The sequence below is a fragment of the Loa loa genome (assembly GCF_000183805.2).
Source record: "Loa loa unplaced genomic scaffold supercont3.78, whole genome shotgun sequence".
NCBI classification, from domain to species: domain Eukaryota; kingdom Metazoa; phylum Nematoda; class Chromadorea; order Rhabditida; family Onchocercidae; genus Loa; species Loa loa.
In genome coordinates, this window is record NW_018108258.1 from 17,755 (window position 1) to 32,770 (window position 15,016).

Sequence of the window (15,016 nt, forward strand, 5' to 3'; positions counted from 1 at the left end):
AACGGTTAATAACTGTTGTCAGACAGTATTAGGAATTATGAAAACCCTGCAAAAGTCGGGAGTTGCAGAGTCTCAACTCAACAAGGCACTAATGTTCCAGCCAGAAGCATTTATTTTGACTCCAGAACATATAACATCCGAAAATGTCAAATTCTTCAAACGAACTGTGGATAACATATAACAGATAACTGAAGGTATTGGATAGCATATAACAGATGGTAGAGTTAGTAACTACACTCCATACAGTTTTCTGCATGTTCTGAAACAAGACGAAGGCCAACTCCGTCAATTCACCCAGACTGCTTCAGTCTTAGGCATCAAACGTTTTAGAGTTGAGAACGATACTCTTGAAATTCTGAAGGTTCAAGTTCATTTAGACGACGAGTCCATGTAAAGATAATTTCAACATCCATGAATCCAAAGATTCCTATTACAACTTCACCATCATCATCCTTTTACCGCTTCAACTTTTAGTAATGCTACAATACTAAAAAGGTCAGAAATTTTGCACCATTGCAACAAATTATAAAATCTGTTGAATTATAGAAAATGAGCTTTATAGCAAGGTATCAAAGTACTGCAAAATTAACGAATATGTACTCGCCAAGAGGTAGCGATTCGAAGAATGTACAAAGTGCGACCAATGCATGGAGGAGGCTTATGAAGCTATTGGAAAGTAAGAAATAAAATGTAACAAAAAGCAACGTACGTTTGCTGATCTACAAGATAAAACAAAACTTAGTAACTGAAACAGCAAATGGAATGGATTCCTACTGAAAGTAGTACAGTCATGCCAAAGATCCATTTCCCACAAAAACCACGAAACTGACAAAACACAAAACAGGCCGTGGAAAAATGCAAGAAACCAAGAAGATATGAAACAACCAATTTTTTTTTATTGCAGCTACATACAAGAGAATTCACTTACGAAATTTACAATCTCTTGAATTATAGAAAGTATAGCAAGGCATCAAAACACTGTAACGTGATCAGAGGAAGAGTGACATCGGGGACAGCATTTCAAAAACAGAAGATAACAGAAGCACATTAACGACTAATCAAATAAATAAACTTCCCGTTCGTAGGATAACCATTTCGATGTGAGAGATTAATGCTCATACATAGTACAATCAGTACATTTTAGTTCACCTGTTCTTTAACGCTGCCATTCTTTTCGTCACATATAATATCTTTTAAAGGACGACGGAACAGAAGAACCTAAAAAGTAACATCACTAAATTCTACGAAAATACAGAGAGAAGATTTGTACGGTTATCATTATTATTTTTTGTATGGTTGTTTCTTAGCACATGTCGTTTTTTCGTTTTTTGTCAACAATGAAATTGGCTCAGGAACTGCTAAAGAAAGCAAAAAGCGATCATAATTCAAGCAATTTTGAAAAACGAAGTGACAGTCTTAAGATAGAGAGGGCAGTAGCGGTAATCTGAAGTTGACAAGGACTAACTGGAAGCAATATCGGAATGAATTATTTTTGTAATTACAAAAGAAGTTGCCAAGAAATACAAAGTCAGTCGCTCTACACCATGCAATATTTTGTATTTGCGATAAAGAAAACTTAATGTTTTGTGAACACTACAACTTCGTGTTGTGAAAAACATCGCACACAAATATTTTGTGAAACAACAAGAAGGGAAGAGCCATACCGAAAGCAGAAGAAATCTTGATAATTTTGGTTATGAAGTATTGGAATATAAAGGCTTCGGTGATATTGCAATAAAAATTCAGGATATAAATTCTACTCAGACAAAAAGAATAACATACGTGTCGCTCTGGTGTATGGATCATGTAATGAACCCATCCCTGACTCTGCTGTATTCCAAGTGATCGCCACTCTTTTTCACTCATCAATCGATCCTTTGGTATAAGTCGGACCAAATCCTTGGGTACATGTACATGTCTGAAAACAAAACATGTCACCTTAATAAGTCACCTAGCTTAGTACTGTAAACTGTAAAAAGACTGAAACCTCTCCAATCACTTCAATGAATTTTTGCGATCTACAACCCAACTAATTTTATTATTAATTCAACTCTTAAGAACATCTAGCTTTTTTGTGCAGAACTGCAGATATTACACTATTTACATCTCCGTTTCTTGATCACACCGGTAGGTAATATTCATGGTATTCAGAATCATTATCACATCACACTGTCATCTCAGTACTAGTAAAACCTCACTAACTACAAACTGCTTCTGTTCAAATTAACTTCCACAAATCATAGCACATACCTGTATTCATATCTATCATCGCTATATTTGTTCGAATAATAAAAGTCATGAGGTGAAGCACTCATTGTACTTAGCGGAAAACTGACTCAGTGACTCGACTTAGAAACGAAGAACGTGAAAATCGAATTTGCTCCTTCGTCCCTAAGGAGAAAATTTTCTTTAAGTACTTTCGGACATATTTCTCAACGAAGAATATATGCATCATTTTTTAACCTTCAATCCCCATGTAGTCACAGTCCGAGTGGAAGCATGGATGGGACTTTGAACTTTCGCAGCAGGATGTGTGAAAAGATTTCCACGCAAGGTGAGAATTAAAAGGGCACAAGAATAAACGGATGCCTGCAGTTGCAGAACACTCAGTATCGGGGTACGGATGAGAAAAGTTTGGAATATGAAGTCAACTTTAGCATCTCAAACTGCGCCATCTTCATCAAACAGTCGACAGTACACACGAACTATGACTCACTACATGCCATCTTACAAGGCAATAATGACAGCGAATGGTCAAAAGAGTAAGTGAAGGACGCTGCAATACTCACTGCTCCTACCTGAGACCTTCAATTTTAGCATGTCTAAGTCTAGCATTTAATATTGTTTGTAGCCCTTTTGTCATAATGGGTATTTTATTAAACAAAATTACGCATAACCACCAGCTTGACTATCGCAACAGGTATTCCATCTCATGGAGGAAACCGAGTGATGAAATAGTCAAATCCGATTCGAAAGAGTACCCCTTAGGCCTCCCGCTGCAAAAGAACCCATAATACCGCCAATGGTACTGACCAAAAGAACCTCTCTCCCTCCCCACACTCCGACCTCTAATCATACAACTCGACAATCACAACAGGCAACCACGCGAACTGATCAAAAACTTTGCCGCCAAAAATCACTTCGGACGCGGCTTACTAAACCGCGGCATTGCGTTATGCAACTACGACCGTTGCGGACAACTCGTGAAACTGCGTAGTATTTCAGCTATCCGGCACGAAGTATGCTATTACGGCTGCGGCGCTGTGAAAACGGATGTCCCGGGAGTTTCTAAATCGAGCTTCCAAATTGCTTGCACAAAAAACAGAAGGAAATGCTTCAAACTTTGCAAGTCGTGGACTTTATCTCAGTCAGTGAGGAGAATATCTCAAATTTAACGCCGAAAGGAGACAATAGGAATGAGTTCGAAAATACGCAGTCATTTTCATAAGGTAGCATCACTCCATTACTAGGCCTATATGCCTACCCCATTCATTTCCAAAAGAACGAATTCCCATCCCTCACAGAATTCCCTTACAGAAACAATTCTGTAAAGTGAAGTCAAATTAATAAACAGGGAACCTCAATTTTTTGAATAGATGCAAATAAAGCTTCCGGAAATCGAGATTTTTTTGGTTTAAAAACAAGCTGCCGAAGAATTTTAGTGAAACTTCCAGATCTTCAATCATTTTGATCCATGAAACCTCAGTCACTTCCCGAAATCTCCAATTCATCCCGTACTCTCTCCCCAGACAAACCCCGTATTTAAGTGCGTCCAAAACTTCCCGGTTCATAACAGTTATTTCTTTCCATCTTGCAGCACAAAAACGAAGAGGAATTGTTGGTCTCGAAGCTAAGATCTGGGAGATGAGGGCGATAAATGAGCCAATTACTGGATGAGAACTGAGAGGGGAGGATGGATGTGACAGGGTGTGGACTTAATTCATTTGGTATTTCAGGTTCGCTTTATCAGTAATAGTGAGAAAGGAATGGGCCGCGATTCGTACCATCGTCGGAAACGTAAAACTGGAAAAGATGAGGAATCGTCGGACGAGAGCAAGCAGCGTTCCTTATCCCGAAGTCCGGAACGGAAGTAAACTGTTTTACCCTTTAAATTTTTAAACTAATTCTCAAGTTTTCATGAATTTGGGGAAAATTTAACAGGTGTGGTTTTTCTCATCTTTTAATAAACTGCAGCAAGCCATTTCCCTTTTTTCAGATCAAGACGTATGGATAAAGGAAAACATAAGGAGAAATCACCGGGTACCCCTTCATCCAGTAAGAAGTAATATTTTGATTTCACATTATGCTTTCATATATTCTATTTTCATTTGAATTGGTGGTTTCTTGATTATACATATGAATTCTTTTTCAGTCAGAAGTCTTTACATATCATTATTTTCAGTGAAGAAAGTATATCAATTGAGGAGACGAATAGATTACGTGCATCGCTTGGTCTAGCTCCACTTGAAGTAGGTAGTGGCCCAAAAGAAAGTGAAGTGGAAGGAAGTGAAGGTATAGAGAAAGTTTACAAAGAGGATGGGATGGAATTCGTGCATAAAAAAGCCGAACATTTGGGCGAAAAAAAGAGAGCTGACGAAATGCGAGAGAAATTATCGGTTTGGTTTCGTTATATATTTAATTATTTTTAGTAAATCTTTATTCGAGTATTGTTGCAAACTTTTCTGTTTTATAACAAATACAGCATAAATTTGTCAAACTGTGCTAACTCAATAAATTTAGGTAGCTCGTGATAAACGGAAACTGTATGAAAAAGTATTGAAAGTGAAGCCATTGGCGGAATCCGATTCCGATGAAGATGCAGCCTCTTGGGTTGCGAAAAATCGTGAATTAGAAGAAGAGCGGAAGAGAGCAGAAGAAAGGGTAAATATATGTACAGGCGAATTAGAAATGTACTACAAGCAATACAGCAGTATGGAAACAACAAATATTTTTTCAGGCTAAAATTCTAGATGATATGGATGCGGATTTTGGTGTTAATGCGTTGATAAGTGAGGAGAACAAAGTGAAACAAATCAAAAAGACTAAAAAACGAGGGGTGGGTATAATTTTTATGTTTCCAGAACCATTGTAACAGCTTTTACAACAAATCATTTTTCCTTTGATAATAAGTTCATCATTTATTTTTGCAGCAGAAATCAGATCTCGCAGGTTTAATGGTAGGCCATGCCAAAGAGGATTTTTTGGAAGGCAGCGAAACTGTCCTGGTGCTTGAAGATAAAGGTTGGGATTTCGCGGAACGTTGTACTTCCTGAATTTTTTAATATTTCCAAAGATATTACTTAGTACTTTTTGCTCACTCGGGTTATGTCAGAAATATATTTTAAGGCGTTTTGGATGAAGGTGAAGAAGTTCTTGTGAATCCAAATTTGGCTGAAAACCACAGGTATCAGAAAAATGCCGAATTGAAGAGAAAGAAGGGTCGCTATGAGCCTTATGAAGAGGAGCTTGATGAATACGGAATGGTCTGTTTTGAAATTCGGATTATTTTTTGGAAGAGTTTATTAATAATCATTTTATGCTTTATGTTGCCAGTGTGCATAATTTTCAGCCCAAAGAAAAGGGGCTTCTGTCAAAATACGATGAACTGGAAGGCGAAGCAAAAAAGGCTTTCCGTTTGGGTATATATTTAAATGAATTCAAGTACTTTTCGTTTACTACCATTTGTTTCATATCCCGAATGTTTACTACTACTTATTATGTCTCATGTTATAGCTGCTGAAATGTTTTGATCAGTGGAACACCTATTCATTTTGCATAGTTTATTTCTTTATTGCGATGTACGAAACGTGGCATACATACGCCCGTTGAGTTTCCAAACGTTCAGCATTAATCCATAACATCATCAGATCTGCTGATTTCGCTGCCATTAACATTATCCATTTTAATAATTATTAAGTGTCAAATATATTCAAGATGAGGGTGGCGAAGTTGATATTGATAAAGAGCGAGAAGAAATGGAAATGCGTCGGAAGCTGTTCATGGCAAATAAGAAACTAGAATCGTTAGAAACGCCAAAGTACACAGTGGCCAGCGAATTTTATACCGAGGTTTGAATTAATAAACATTTTGATCGCATTATTGGTGCATAGATTTGCTTTTTCTGTCCGTAAGGAATTACTTTTCAGGATAATCAGATACAAAGGAATTGATTAGGCTTTTTCAGGAAGAAATGCTTTTATTTCGTCGACCAAAATCAAAAAAGACAAAAAATTGCGCAAGAGAAAGGAAAAGATGTTGAAAGCTGATGATCTCATTCCAGATGAGTCTACATTAGCTGACGATGCGGAAAGGTTTGCTTAAAAAATTTTTAACGTTGTAATTTTCGGTATGCATTCAGCATGGTAGTTTGCAGTGATTCACGTTTGGAAAGGTGGGATGTTTTTTGATGTTATTTAATTGCTAACAGCAGGGATTTTAAAAGTTTGGGAACCTGGCAGAATACCTTGTAATGAAAATTGCGGCTTCCATCTATTTCGATCAGAGTTTGTCATATTTTCTGTTCATTTATTTCTCTGAACTTACTGAATTATTCGTTGTTAGAGCAGCCAAGGTAGCAAATCGACAGCGCATACAAACGGTTGGAATTAAAGAGGAGGAAAAAATCACAAAGGATAAACCTAATCTAGAAGATGGGGAACTTGCAGATGATGACGAAAAAAAGGTTTTGTATGTTTCTTCAATTACTTCTTTACTCCTTGTTTTGTCTTTTTTTTTCACCATTCATTCTCGCAATAATTTTATTGGTTTTTACGTTCTGATTTAGGGCAGCTGGCGTTCTGCAGAAACGAGTGCTCTCGTAGATATACAAAACTTGAACAAATTGGCTAAACGAGTGGACGAAGAGGATGATGATGATGATGATGATGATGATGGCATGATTTTCTTTTTGTCTTTTTCTGATTTCATTTCAAAAATCTGCATTTGATGTCAAAGTAATTAGGCAACATAACTTTCCTTATTTTAGATCTGGTTGGTGGAGTGGATTTATCCAATGTTGTGATTGAGGATGATGCCGAAGAAGAACTAACGGTGATGTTAGACCGTGCTCGTAAACTTAAACAACATGAAGTTAAAAAGGAAAATCCAGAAAGCGATGCTGCATTAAAGGTTATACACTGTAAATGTAAAGTACTGTTTACACTTAAATGTTGACAAATATTACCCGAAGAGTTTTTCAAAATTTATATTTTTAGCATTTAGTACTGTTTTTCCTAAATTCACGTGCAATAATTTTTAGATGCATGAATTGATGAAGATTCATTCCGTGAAAGAGGAACCGATGGATGTAGAAGAAGGAACTGATAAAGGCGGTGTTGTTATTGACTCTACAATGGAATATTGCCGTAATTTAGGTATTCGCGGACGGTATTGTAACTTGAATGTAACATGAAGTTTGTTAGAAAATTAATCACATTTATGGTGGACGAAATTTTGATATTATCTTTCCAGGTGAGATTCCTACGTACGGATTGGCTGGTAACCGGCAGGATGCGGTGGATGTCAGGGAACTGAACGAACCAGAGGCTGTAAAAGTAGAAACGGATGAAGAGCCAGGTGCTAGTCATTCACCAGCTGAGTACGTTTCTCCATTTATAAAATAATTTCTTCATATTTCTTGGGCAGTGCCAATATTCCAAAAATTATTTCAACCTGACTGCAAATATCTCTTTTCATTTGTTTTGTTTTCACATATTTTAGGGAGCATCGTAGTCTTAGGAGATCGGAACAAGAAATGAAAGGTAAATGGACAGAAGCAACTGCGTCGACATCTGCTCATGATGACAAAAAAACTAGGAAGCGCAATGGAGAAAGTGATGTAAGCTTTTTGTTAGAAAAAATAAAGTTTAACTTTTATCAGGTGAGTTTAAGTTTAAAGTTTAACTTTTATCTTCGAATATCTCAGGTGAGATATTCGAAGCATACAGTATAATGGACAATGAAATCATTTTTAAATCTAGTTTTTCGTTTTTCAAATTTTAGGAAAGCGATGACGAAGCATACAATGTGTTGGGTGAAGAACGTGATGTAACAAAGGGTGTTGCTGCAATGTTAAAATCTGCTGCCGAGAAAGGTTATCTTGATGCTGGTAAAGAACGGAAGGTGAAGGGTCCATCATTGAAACATTTGGAAAGCAAACGTTTCTCGCAAATTGAAACTAGTCGATAGTACGTTTTTTTTTTTTTTTTTTCCTTCGTTCTGAAGTTTGCTATCATATTTTTTTTTCTGATTTACCGTATGCTTACATAACACTGTCAAAAGAAGTTAAATTATGTGTATTTCTGATATTATCTGAATCATGCTTATGTAAACGTACGGCTTATTATTTATAGTTTTCTCGTTATCTTGTATCCTTTTGTCATAGCCTCATTAATATTATTTTAGAATAATGGAAGTCTGGTAAATACTTAATTTTATTTTTTAAAAAACATGTAATTTCAAACACAACAACTCACTTTGCAGTGATATTGAGGAGAAATATACGAAAAAACTGGAACGAATGGGAACAACCGGCACGGGTCCTGTACGACCATTCCCAGAAAAAGCGGATTACAAACCAGATATACGGATAACATATGTCGATGAACGTGGAAAAGAAATGGAATCAAAGGATGCATTTCGTGTTCTTAGTTGGAAGTTAGCCTGATTCACTCATAGACGATTGAATAGTGGGGATTGTAATAGTTACTATATGTAATTTAATTAAAATTCTAGAACACTGACAATGTTAATCAGCCTTTTTCAGATTCCATGGCAAAGGGCCGGGAAAGAAGCAAATTGAGAAGAGACAAGCGAAACAGGAAAAGAAGGAGCTCATGAAGAAAATGAATTCCATGGACACACCGTTGGGAACACTTAACAAACAATTAAAGAAACAAGAAGCGATGCAGACCCCATATATTATTCTGAGTGGTTCTGGAAGAGATACAGGGTTTGTTCGTTTTATAAGACAGGCGAGGCATTAGAGGAGTCTGAGATCAGTTGCTATAAGATTCTATATTTATTTTAAATCTTCGGTTTATCAAGAGGTGTACTTTTGAAATGCAGTCATATACTGAGAAACTGAATAGTGTGTCTTTATCAGTTTTAGATGAAAATGCTCATCAGTAATAAGCAGTATTTTGCAGGGCACCCTTGAAGAAGGAATGATGCACTTTCTCAAAATTAACCTGAACGCTATCAAGAGGATTTATAACTTTATTTTGAAGATTCCTTACAAATTTAACTCGGCTATTGTTCCAGATAGTTTTCGATGATTTTTTTATAAGAGAACCGTTCACATTTCTACTTCGGGGACAAATTTGCTTTCTGTATTTTCAGTCAGGAAATTTTTGGCTTTTTTCCGTTTTCTTAAGAAAAGATAGTTTTGTGTGGTTGGGATATTTTCATATTTGAGAATAAGAAACCCTCTGGAGTGTCCTACTTATGTGAATTGTGGTTTGTAGATTATCGGTAAAAATTTATAACTTCTTGCTACGTATAAACGGGGAAGCAAATTTACAACACACATGCGCTGTAGTTCGCTACAATGATCAAATACACAATATTGTTCGGGAAGGGCAGTGAAAACAACAGGATACGACAATCAGAAAATAAGGGCATGAGAAATGAAACTGACTTGGTAACAGTTTCAGATGAAGTCTAAAGATAATGCGATATAGCTTTTACATAAGGGATTAAGTTATTAGTTTTTGTTCCCTTTTCAAGGTATGAGTTTCTAGATTATTTTAAATAAGGATGAAGTAAGGAAGTGATCAAAGGTGTAAGGATATTTGGTATTTCAGACTCTTCATCTTGCTCAGAATGCTACGATGTGAGAGGCAGATTTTAGACTAAAGCTGATGTTCATTTCGTATTTTATTTGTCCAGAAATAAGTTGTCATTACAGCCCATAGCCATAACGCAAAAGTTCTAAAACATCTGCTATAAAGGTCCTATTGTTAGATTTGATGAATCCCGAAGGATTTGAATTTATGTTGAAGCTAGCAGTATAGGATCTGATAACACCATTCTTACTTCCTCGAGGTAACACTCCCTGTTAATTCTTCATATTGTCGATCGATAGCGCTATATTTTTATAAAACGTTCAAGGACGTTAAATTGGAACCCGTTTGAGCGAAATATCGTTGCATTCTCTAATCATTCTTATTTAATGGCCCAAAAATCATTATTAGTTAATGGTGCGAAAATTTGCATTGCAATAAGATTGCAATACTTCCTACTTCCTCAGAATATCCTGGACTGCTGTTGCTGCAGTTGAAAATGATTGGCGTGAAACACTCCGGTTGCATATACATTGTGCCTAAAAGATTCCAATTTGTTAATGAATCTAGAATAAAAGCCTTCGATAAATTCGACTGAGATTCGAAGAGTGATTTAAATTAAAATCCTAAACTGTCTCTTCCATGTCTTCAAAGTAAAACTCCACAAAACGGTTTTCATTAACATCAAGCTATCTTTATTTTACTAGTTTCCGGTGTAACATCTGAAACAAATTATTTTGACTTCCGTATTATTTGGAGGTTTTATGTTCTATTACTTATATCGTGTATTTAAGTGAATGACATTGATAAGTAGTTACCTGGATAGTGATAAAGTGAATTCCATGCTTGGATTTTAACTTTTCATTGGCTTCATGCACCACATGATTCGAGTCACAACTTTTTTCAGTATCGAGATGCACTGATATCGCTACTTTGTCCATAGTTAGCGACCATACTCGAAGCGAATGCACGTCTCGGACTCCTTCAGAATTCGTATTTCTGATTATTTATTCTAACAATTGTAACCATACAATTAGATGAAAGAGAGGGATTGTCTTACTAATTTCTAATTCTATTTTAAACTCAACATTCAATGATGGGATTTAGAAAAGATCAAAATATGAAATCGATTAATCAATCATATAAGCAATTAATGATGCAGTCCATTTCATCTCCTCTTTCTTCTGTCTTTTTATCTAATAGGGAAATACGATTCTCTCTCAAAGGCTAAGTGACCTCAATATGAACTCTATCGGTCCCAACAATTTAAGCTGCTGTGTAAACAAAGAGAATGGAATATTAGGAACATTTGACACTAATGAGACTTAATAATCTATATGTAAAATGCCATTTCTCTTCATTTAGTCTAGACTATTGTCCAATTAATTTAAATTTTGCTTTCTAGTTTCAGATTTTAAAAAAAAGAAAGAAAAATCTACACAAACCTTCAATGGCACACAGTTCATTATAAAGTTTGTCCACATTAATGTGTTTCGGAGATGCTTCCATCAAAATAAGTACTGAATCTCGAGCTACCGAAAATGATGTCAGCTAAAAATTAGTGGACGTTTTTATAGCTCCATAGTTAAATTCGATCAAGGTGATTTTAAATTCAAGAAAATATTCAAATTTAAGAATACGAACCATAACAAGCATTGAAAAAACAAATGTACAAATAGGATCTGCCAGAGGATAATTCGTAAATTTAATTATTAATGCAGCAGATAGTACACCCAAAGATTGCAATAAATCACCGAGAACATGAACAAATGCAGCTCGAATGTTAATATTACTCTAAAATAATTTTGATTGCGGAAATTTACCCTCAAATTTAGCTTCAATTTATTAATTCATTCTAATTAACATCCATCTTAATTAGTTTTTCGAAAAGATTCTTTTCAAGCGGATAATTGATGCATATCTCTATTATTCAATCTTACTGCTCATAAATTCTTCTTAAAATATAAATTAACAATTCTCGTTAGCGCTCCTAAATTTGCTACTATTTAGAAACTAATCAAAAAGAATTTTACTTTCATCAAATAATTATCATCATATCTCGAGGATTTAAGTTTCATGAAAGTGCAGCTTAACGTTTTGACTATAATTAAACATATCCTAATATTATCCAAATTTTTAAAAGATGCAAATTTTGAAACAAATATTTTATAAAAATGTTTGTTATAAAAATTAAATTTAATAAAAACTAACCCCAAATTCCAATATATGATGATCATGATCGGTAACATCAATTGTTTTAATAATATTCGCATTATTATCCTGCTCACAACGAATATTTTTCATATCATTCTGATAAACTTTACATGTACCTTCCTAAAATGTAAATTAATTTTTTTTCTTCATTTAAATATTTCACAATTATATAATAAATAATTAATATCCTAACTCAAATAATATTAATTCATTTAAATTTACCTCTAAATCAATGGGAAATGTTTTCTCATTTCTATGTCCATGATGATTATGTGACAATCCAAAATGTGAATGTGTTGTTTTCCCAAAATGTAAGATAATACCCATAATTATATTAAATATAACACTTATTGCTGCTGTATATAACATAACTGTTGCATCAACATCAAAATTTTGTTCAATTATTCTTTCAATAGCTGCATATACAAGTATAGCTGTTAACGCCCAGATCATCATTACACTGTAAAAAGAAAAAGAAAAAAAAAAGTTGTAATAAAATATTTTCAAATTTACAAAAAATGCTAATCATTAATATTAATCTAATCCATTAATTAATTTTTATCATTTATATGTTACCTGATTAATGCTCCCAATATTTCAGCTCTATAATATCCAAATGGTAAACGTTTTGTTGGCTTTCTTTGTGCTAATTTAATAGCAATAATAGCAACACAAAAGCTTAACAAATCCGAAACCATATGACCAGCATCAGTCATAATTGCCAAACTATTTGCAAAATAACCACCCAAGAATTCAATTATTATGAATACTATTGTTACTGCTGATACAGCATAAAGTGATTGTTCGACTTTTCTGAAAGGAAAAAAAAAAAATTGTCATTTTTTTAAAAATGAAAATATACCACAATCTTCCATTTGTTATTTTTAAAGAAACCTACTGAATGTAAAATTGGAAGAGAAAGAATTGAAAAGTTGTAAATTTCATTTTCGGTTTTTTCTTTTTTTTATCAGTTAAATCACAAATAGTAAAAATAAAGACCGCAAAAAAAGAAAAAAAAGGAAGTTATATAAAATTTCCATAATTTCTAAAATGGTTACTAATATTATGAGCATTAAATTAATTTAAAAAATAAAGAAAAAGAAAAAAAAGTAAAATTAATTAATAAATCTAAATTGATCATTAAACATTAAAATTGATCAACAAATATTAATTTTATAAAACTTACTTCTTTTTTTTTTTTTTTTACATTTTATAAAGATATAAGAACAAACTTGGTGTTAGTATTTGTTTTGTTATTCCTATCACAATAATATAGTGGTGTTCCATCATTGATACTTTCGATATGATTTGCAACATTTTGCGCTGATTCGGATCGTTCTCGAGACATCAACCTAAAATTTAGGATTTTAGTGAAGTTTTATAAGGGGAAAAGAAAAGAAAAAACTCATTTGAAAATGTTTAAATTGAAAAATATAATCAAATAAAACATTAAAAATTTCAATCAATGAGAAGTACTTTTAACCGGAATGCTATTCGAATCAATATTTTTTCAAAGTTTTACCTAAACTTAACTCATCAAAATTCCAACAATTTACAATAATTCTTATTTTACAACAGATGCAAACATTTTTTTTTTTTTAGGAACTTTTTGAAAAGAATGCAAAAGTTCGTTTCTTTTTTTTTTAACTAAAAATTGATGCAACAATCATTTGAAATTACGTTGTTTCTTTTTTTATTTTTGTAAAATAATGAATAGGTGTAGAAATCAATGACCCAAACAGAGAGTTTCCTAATGCGAATGAAAAAGGAGAAAAAAAAAATTTTCGTTTTTTTTTTGTATTTCATGATTGATTCTTAATTTTTGTAAATGAATCAAGCCAAAACAACCTTTAAACGTTCCAATATAGAGCCTTTTCTGATGTCAAAAAAAAAAATGAAGAGATGTTACTTCTAGTTTTCCCTTTTTCTCCTTTTTTTTTTTTTTAAATGAGGTTTTTTCTTAGAATTGCTAAATATCATAAAATAGGAAATATGGCATAGGATTGATTGTAAATATTGAATAGAAATATGTTCCTCAAACTTACGAAATCAGCTTAGAATGAATTGTTGAAAAGAATTTAAAAATAATTTAATCATTATAGGTTAGTCATATGCAAATCAAAAAGAACGATATGATGAGTAATACCATTAACATTGATTTCAATGTGATAATCGGATGACATTATCACTTTACAAACATTTAACATTCTCATATGTTAACATTTCCAACAATTTTGATTCAAACATCATTTTACAAAATTTTTGAATTTTTGCAAATTTAATCTTAGTCTAAAATATCATTAAAAAAGATTTATTATAAATTAGCGTTTTAATTTGCAATTATTGGAAATGATATTTCAACGTTCAATTATCATAACTTTTTTTTCACTTAACAACATTTCTAAATCATTATTCACTTCCATTACCAATCTTAAAGGTTGAAAAAGTATTTGTGTCCAATTTTTAAATAAACATATCCAACACTATATAGAATGTACTCTAAGCCACGTCGATTTTGTCATTGTAAAGTAATTAATTCAATTTCATTTCTACTCTAAGATAACAATTTGACAGTTAAGAAGTGAAATGAAGGGACAGAATTGTCAAATACATTTAATATTATTATAAACAAATTAAATCAAGAATGATGTGAAATGAAATCACTGATAGGAAAATGTCAAATTTAAAACTATTCTATGAATTGTTACATTATGGAATGAATTCCATTCTAGTGGGTCTCTTGAGACATTAGAAGTTGAACATTAAAGATTAAATGATTTCTGAATGTTGATTACATCATATGTACTTCAGAGTTCATTGAAAAAGAAAACATTCTAATTAGTGAGTAGAATAAACGTATGCAAAAATCTTTCAGATAAACAATTTTGCTTATCTTAATTTTGCCATCATTCGAAAGTTTTTTTTATCCCTTTTAGTCCTTAATCGATCGTGCTAACAATTTCGATATCATTTTAAATCTCATCTCACTCAAAACAACAATATCCCTCAACTACTACTGA

At 33.2% G+C, this 15,016-nt stretch overlaps 4 protein-coding genes across 4 annotated transcripts; 2 read left to right on the top strand and 2 right to left on the bottom strand.

The window, feature by feature from the left end:
• Positions 1 to 727: 727 nt before the first annotated feature.
• LOAG_07171 (cyclin-dependent kinase regulatory subunit) lies at positions 728 to 2,395 on the bottom strand. The gene is made up of 3 exons (XM_003142704.2): positions 2,251 to 2,395; positions 1,783 to 1,918; positions 728 to 1,218 (listed from the first exon to the last, which is right to left on the bottom strand). The coding sequence occupies exons 1-3, from the start codon at positions 2,313 to 2,315 to the stop codon at positions 1,141 to 1,143; spliced, it is 279 nt and encodes a 92-aa protein (XP_003142752.1). The 5' UTR covers positions 2,316 to 2,395; the 3' UTR covers positions 728 to 1,140.
• Positions 2,396 to 2,641: 246 nt separating this feature from the next.
• On the top strand, positions 2,642 to 3,217 carry LOAG_07172 (hypothetical protein; the record flags this gene model as incomplete). The annotated part of the gene is made up of 3 exons (XM_003142705.1): positions 2,642 to 2,762; positions 2,818 to 2,920; positions 2,989 to 3,217. 3 exons carry the CDS (start codon positions 2,642 to 2,644, stop codon positions 3,215 to 3,217), a joined length of 453 nt encoding a protein of 150 aa, XP_003142753.1.
• Positions 3,218 to 3,986: 769 nt separating this feature from the next.
• On the top strand, positions 3,987 to 8,984 carry LOAG_07174 (hypothetical protein; the record flags this gene model as incomplete). The annotated part of the gene is made up of 20 exons (XM_003142706.2): positions 3,987 to 4,090; positions 4,217 to 4,282; positions 4,403 to 4,616; positions 4,741 to 4,881; positions 4,958 to 5,056; positions 5,151 to 5,241; positions 5,347 to 5,483; positions 5,570 to 5,639; positions 5,935 to 6,068; positions 6,185 to 6,254; positions 6,281 to 6,311; positions 6,562 to 6,682; positions 6,785 to 6,809; positions 6,986 to 7,128; positions 7,259 to 7,373; positions 7,471 to 7,597; positions 7,720 to 7,837; positions 8,002 to 8,186; positions 8,482 to 8,655; positions 8,765 to 8,984. 20 exons carry the CDS (start codon positions 3,987 to 3,989, stop codon positions 8,982 to 8,984), a joined length of 2,385 nt encoding a protein of 794 aa, XP_003142754.2.
• Positions 8,985 to 10,011: 1,027 nt separating this feature from the next.
• Positions 10,012 to 13,359, bottom strand: LOAG_07176 (cation diffusion facilitator family transporter containing protein). The gene is made up of 8 exons (XM_003142707.2): positions 13,229 to 13,359; positions 12,573 to 12,809; positions 12,219 to 12,456; positions 11,994 to 12,116; positions 11,427 to 11,576; positions 11,228 to 11,333; positions 10,601 to 10,764; positions 10,012 to 10,321 (listed from the first exon to the last, which is right to left on the bottom strand). The coding sequence occupies exons 1-8, from the start codon at positions 13,342 to 13,344 to the stop codon at positions 10,238 to 10,240; spliced, it is 1,218 nt and encodes a 405-aa protein (XP_003142755.1). The 5' UTR covers positions 13,345 to 13,359; the 3' UTR covers positions 10,012 to 10,237.
• Positions 13,360 to 15,016: the final 1,657 nt, after the last annotated feature.

Bases quoted from the DNA above. Each gene is read 5' to 3' on its own strand.
- LOAG_07171 (XM_003142704.2), bottom strand. From the start codon at position 2,315: ATGAGTGCTTCACCTCATGACTTTTATTATTCGAACAAATATAGCGAT. The intron at 1,919-2,250 runs GTATGTGCTATG...TTTTGTTTTCAG, and splicing joins GATGATAGATATGAATACAG to ACATGTACATGTACCCAAGG. The intron at 1,219-1,782 runs GTATGTTATTCT...GTTACTTTTTAG, and splicing joins TCCATACACCAGAGCGACAC to GTTCTTCTGTTCCGTCGTCC.
- LOAG_07176 (XM_003142707.2), bottom strand. From the start codon at position 13,344: ATGTCTCGAGAACGATCCGAATCAGCGCAAAATGTTGCAAATCATATC. The intron at 12,457-12,572 runs GTAACATATAAA...TTCTTTTTACAG, and splicing joins ATATTGGGAGCATTAATCAG to TGTAATGATGATCTGGGCGT. The intron at 11,577-11,993 runs GTTAGTTTTTAT...AAATTATTTTAG, and splicing joins ATCATATATTGGAATTTGGG to AGTAATATTAACATTCGAGC.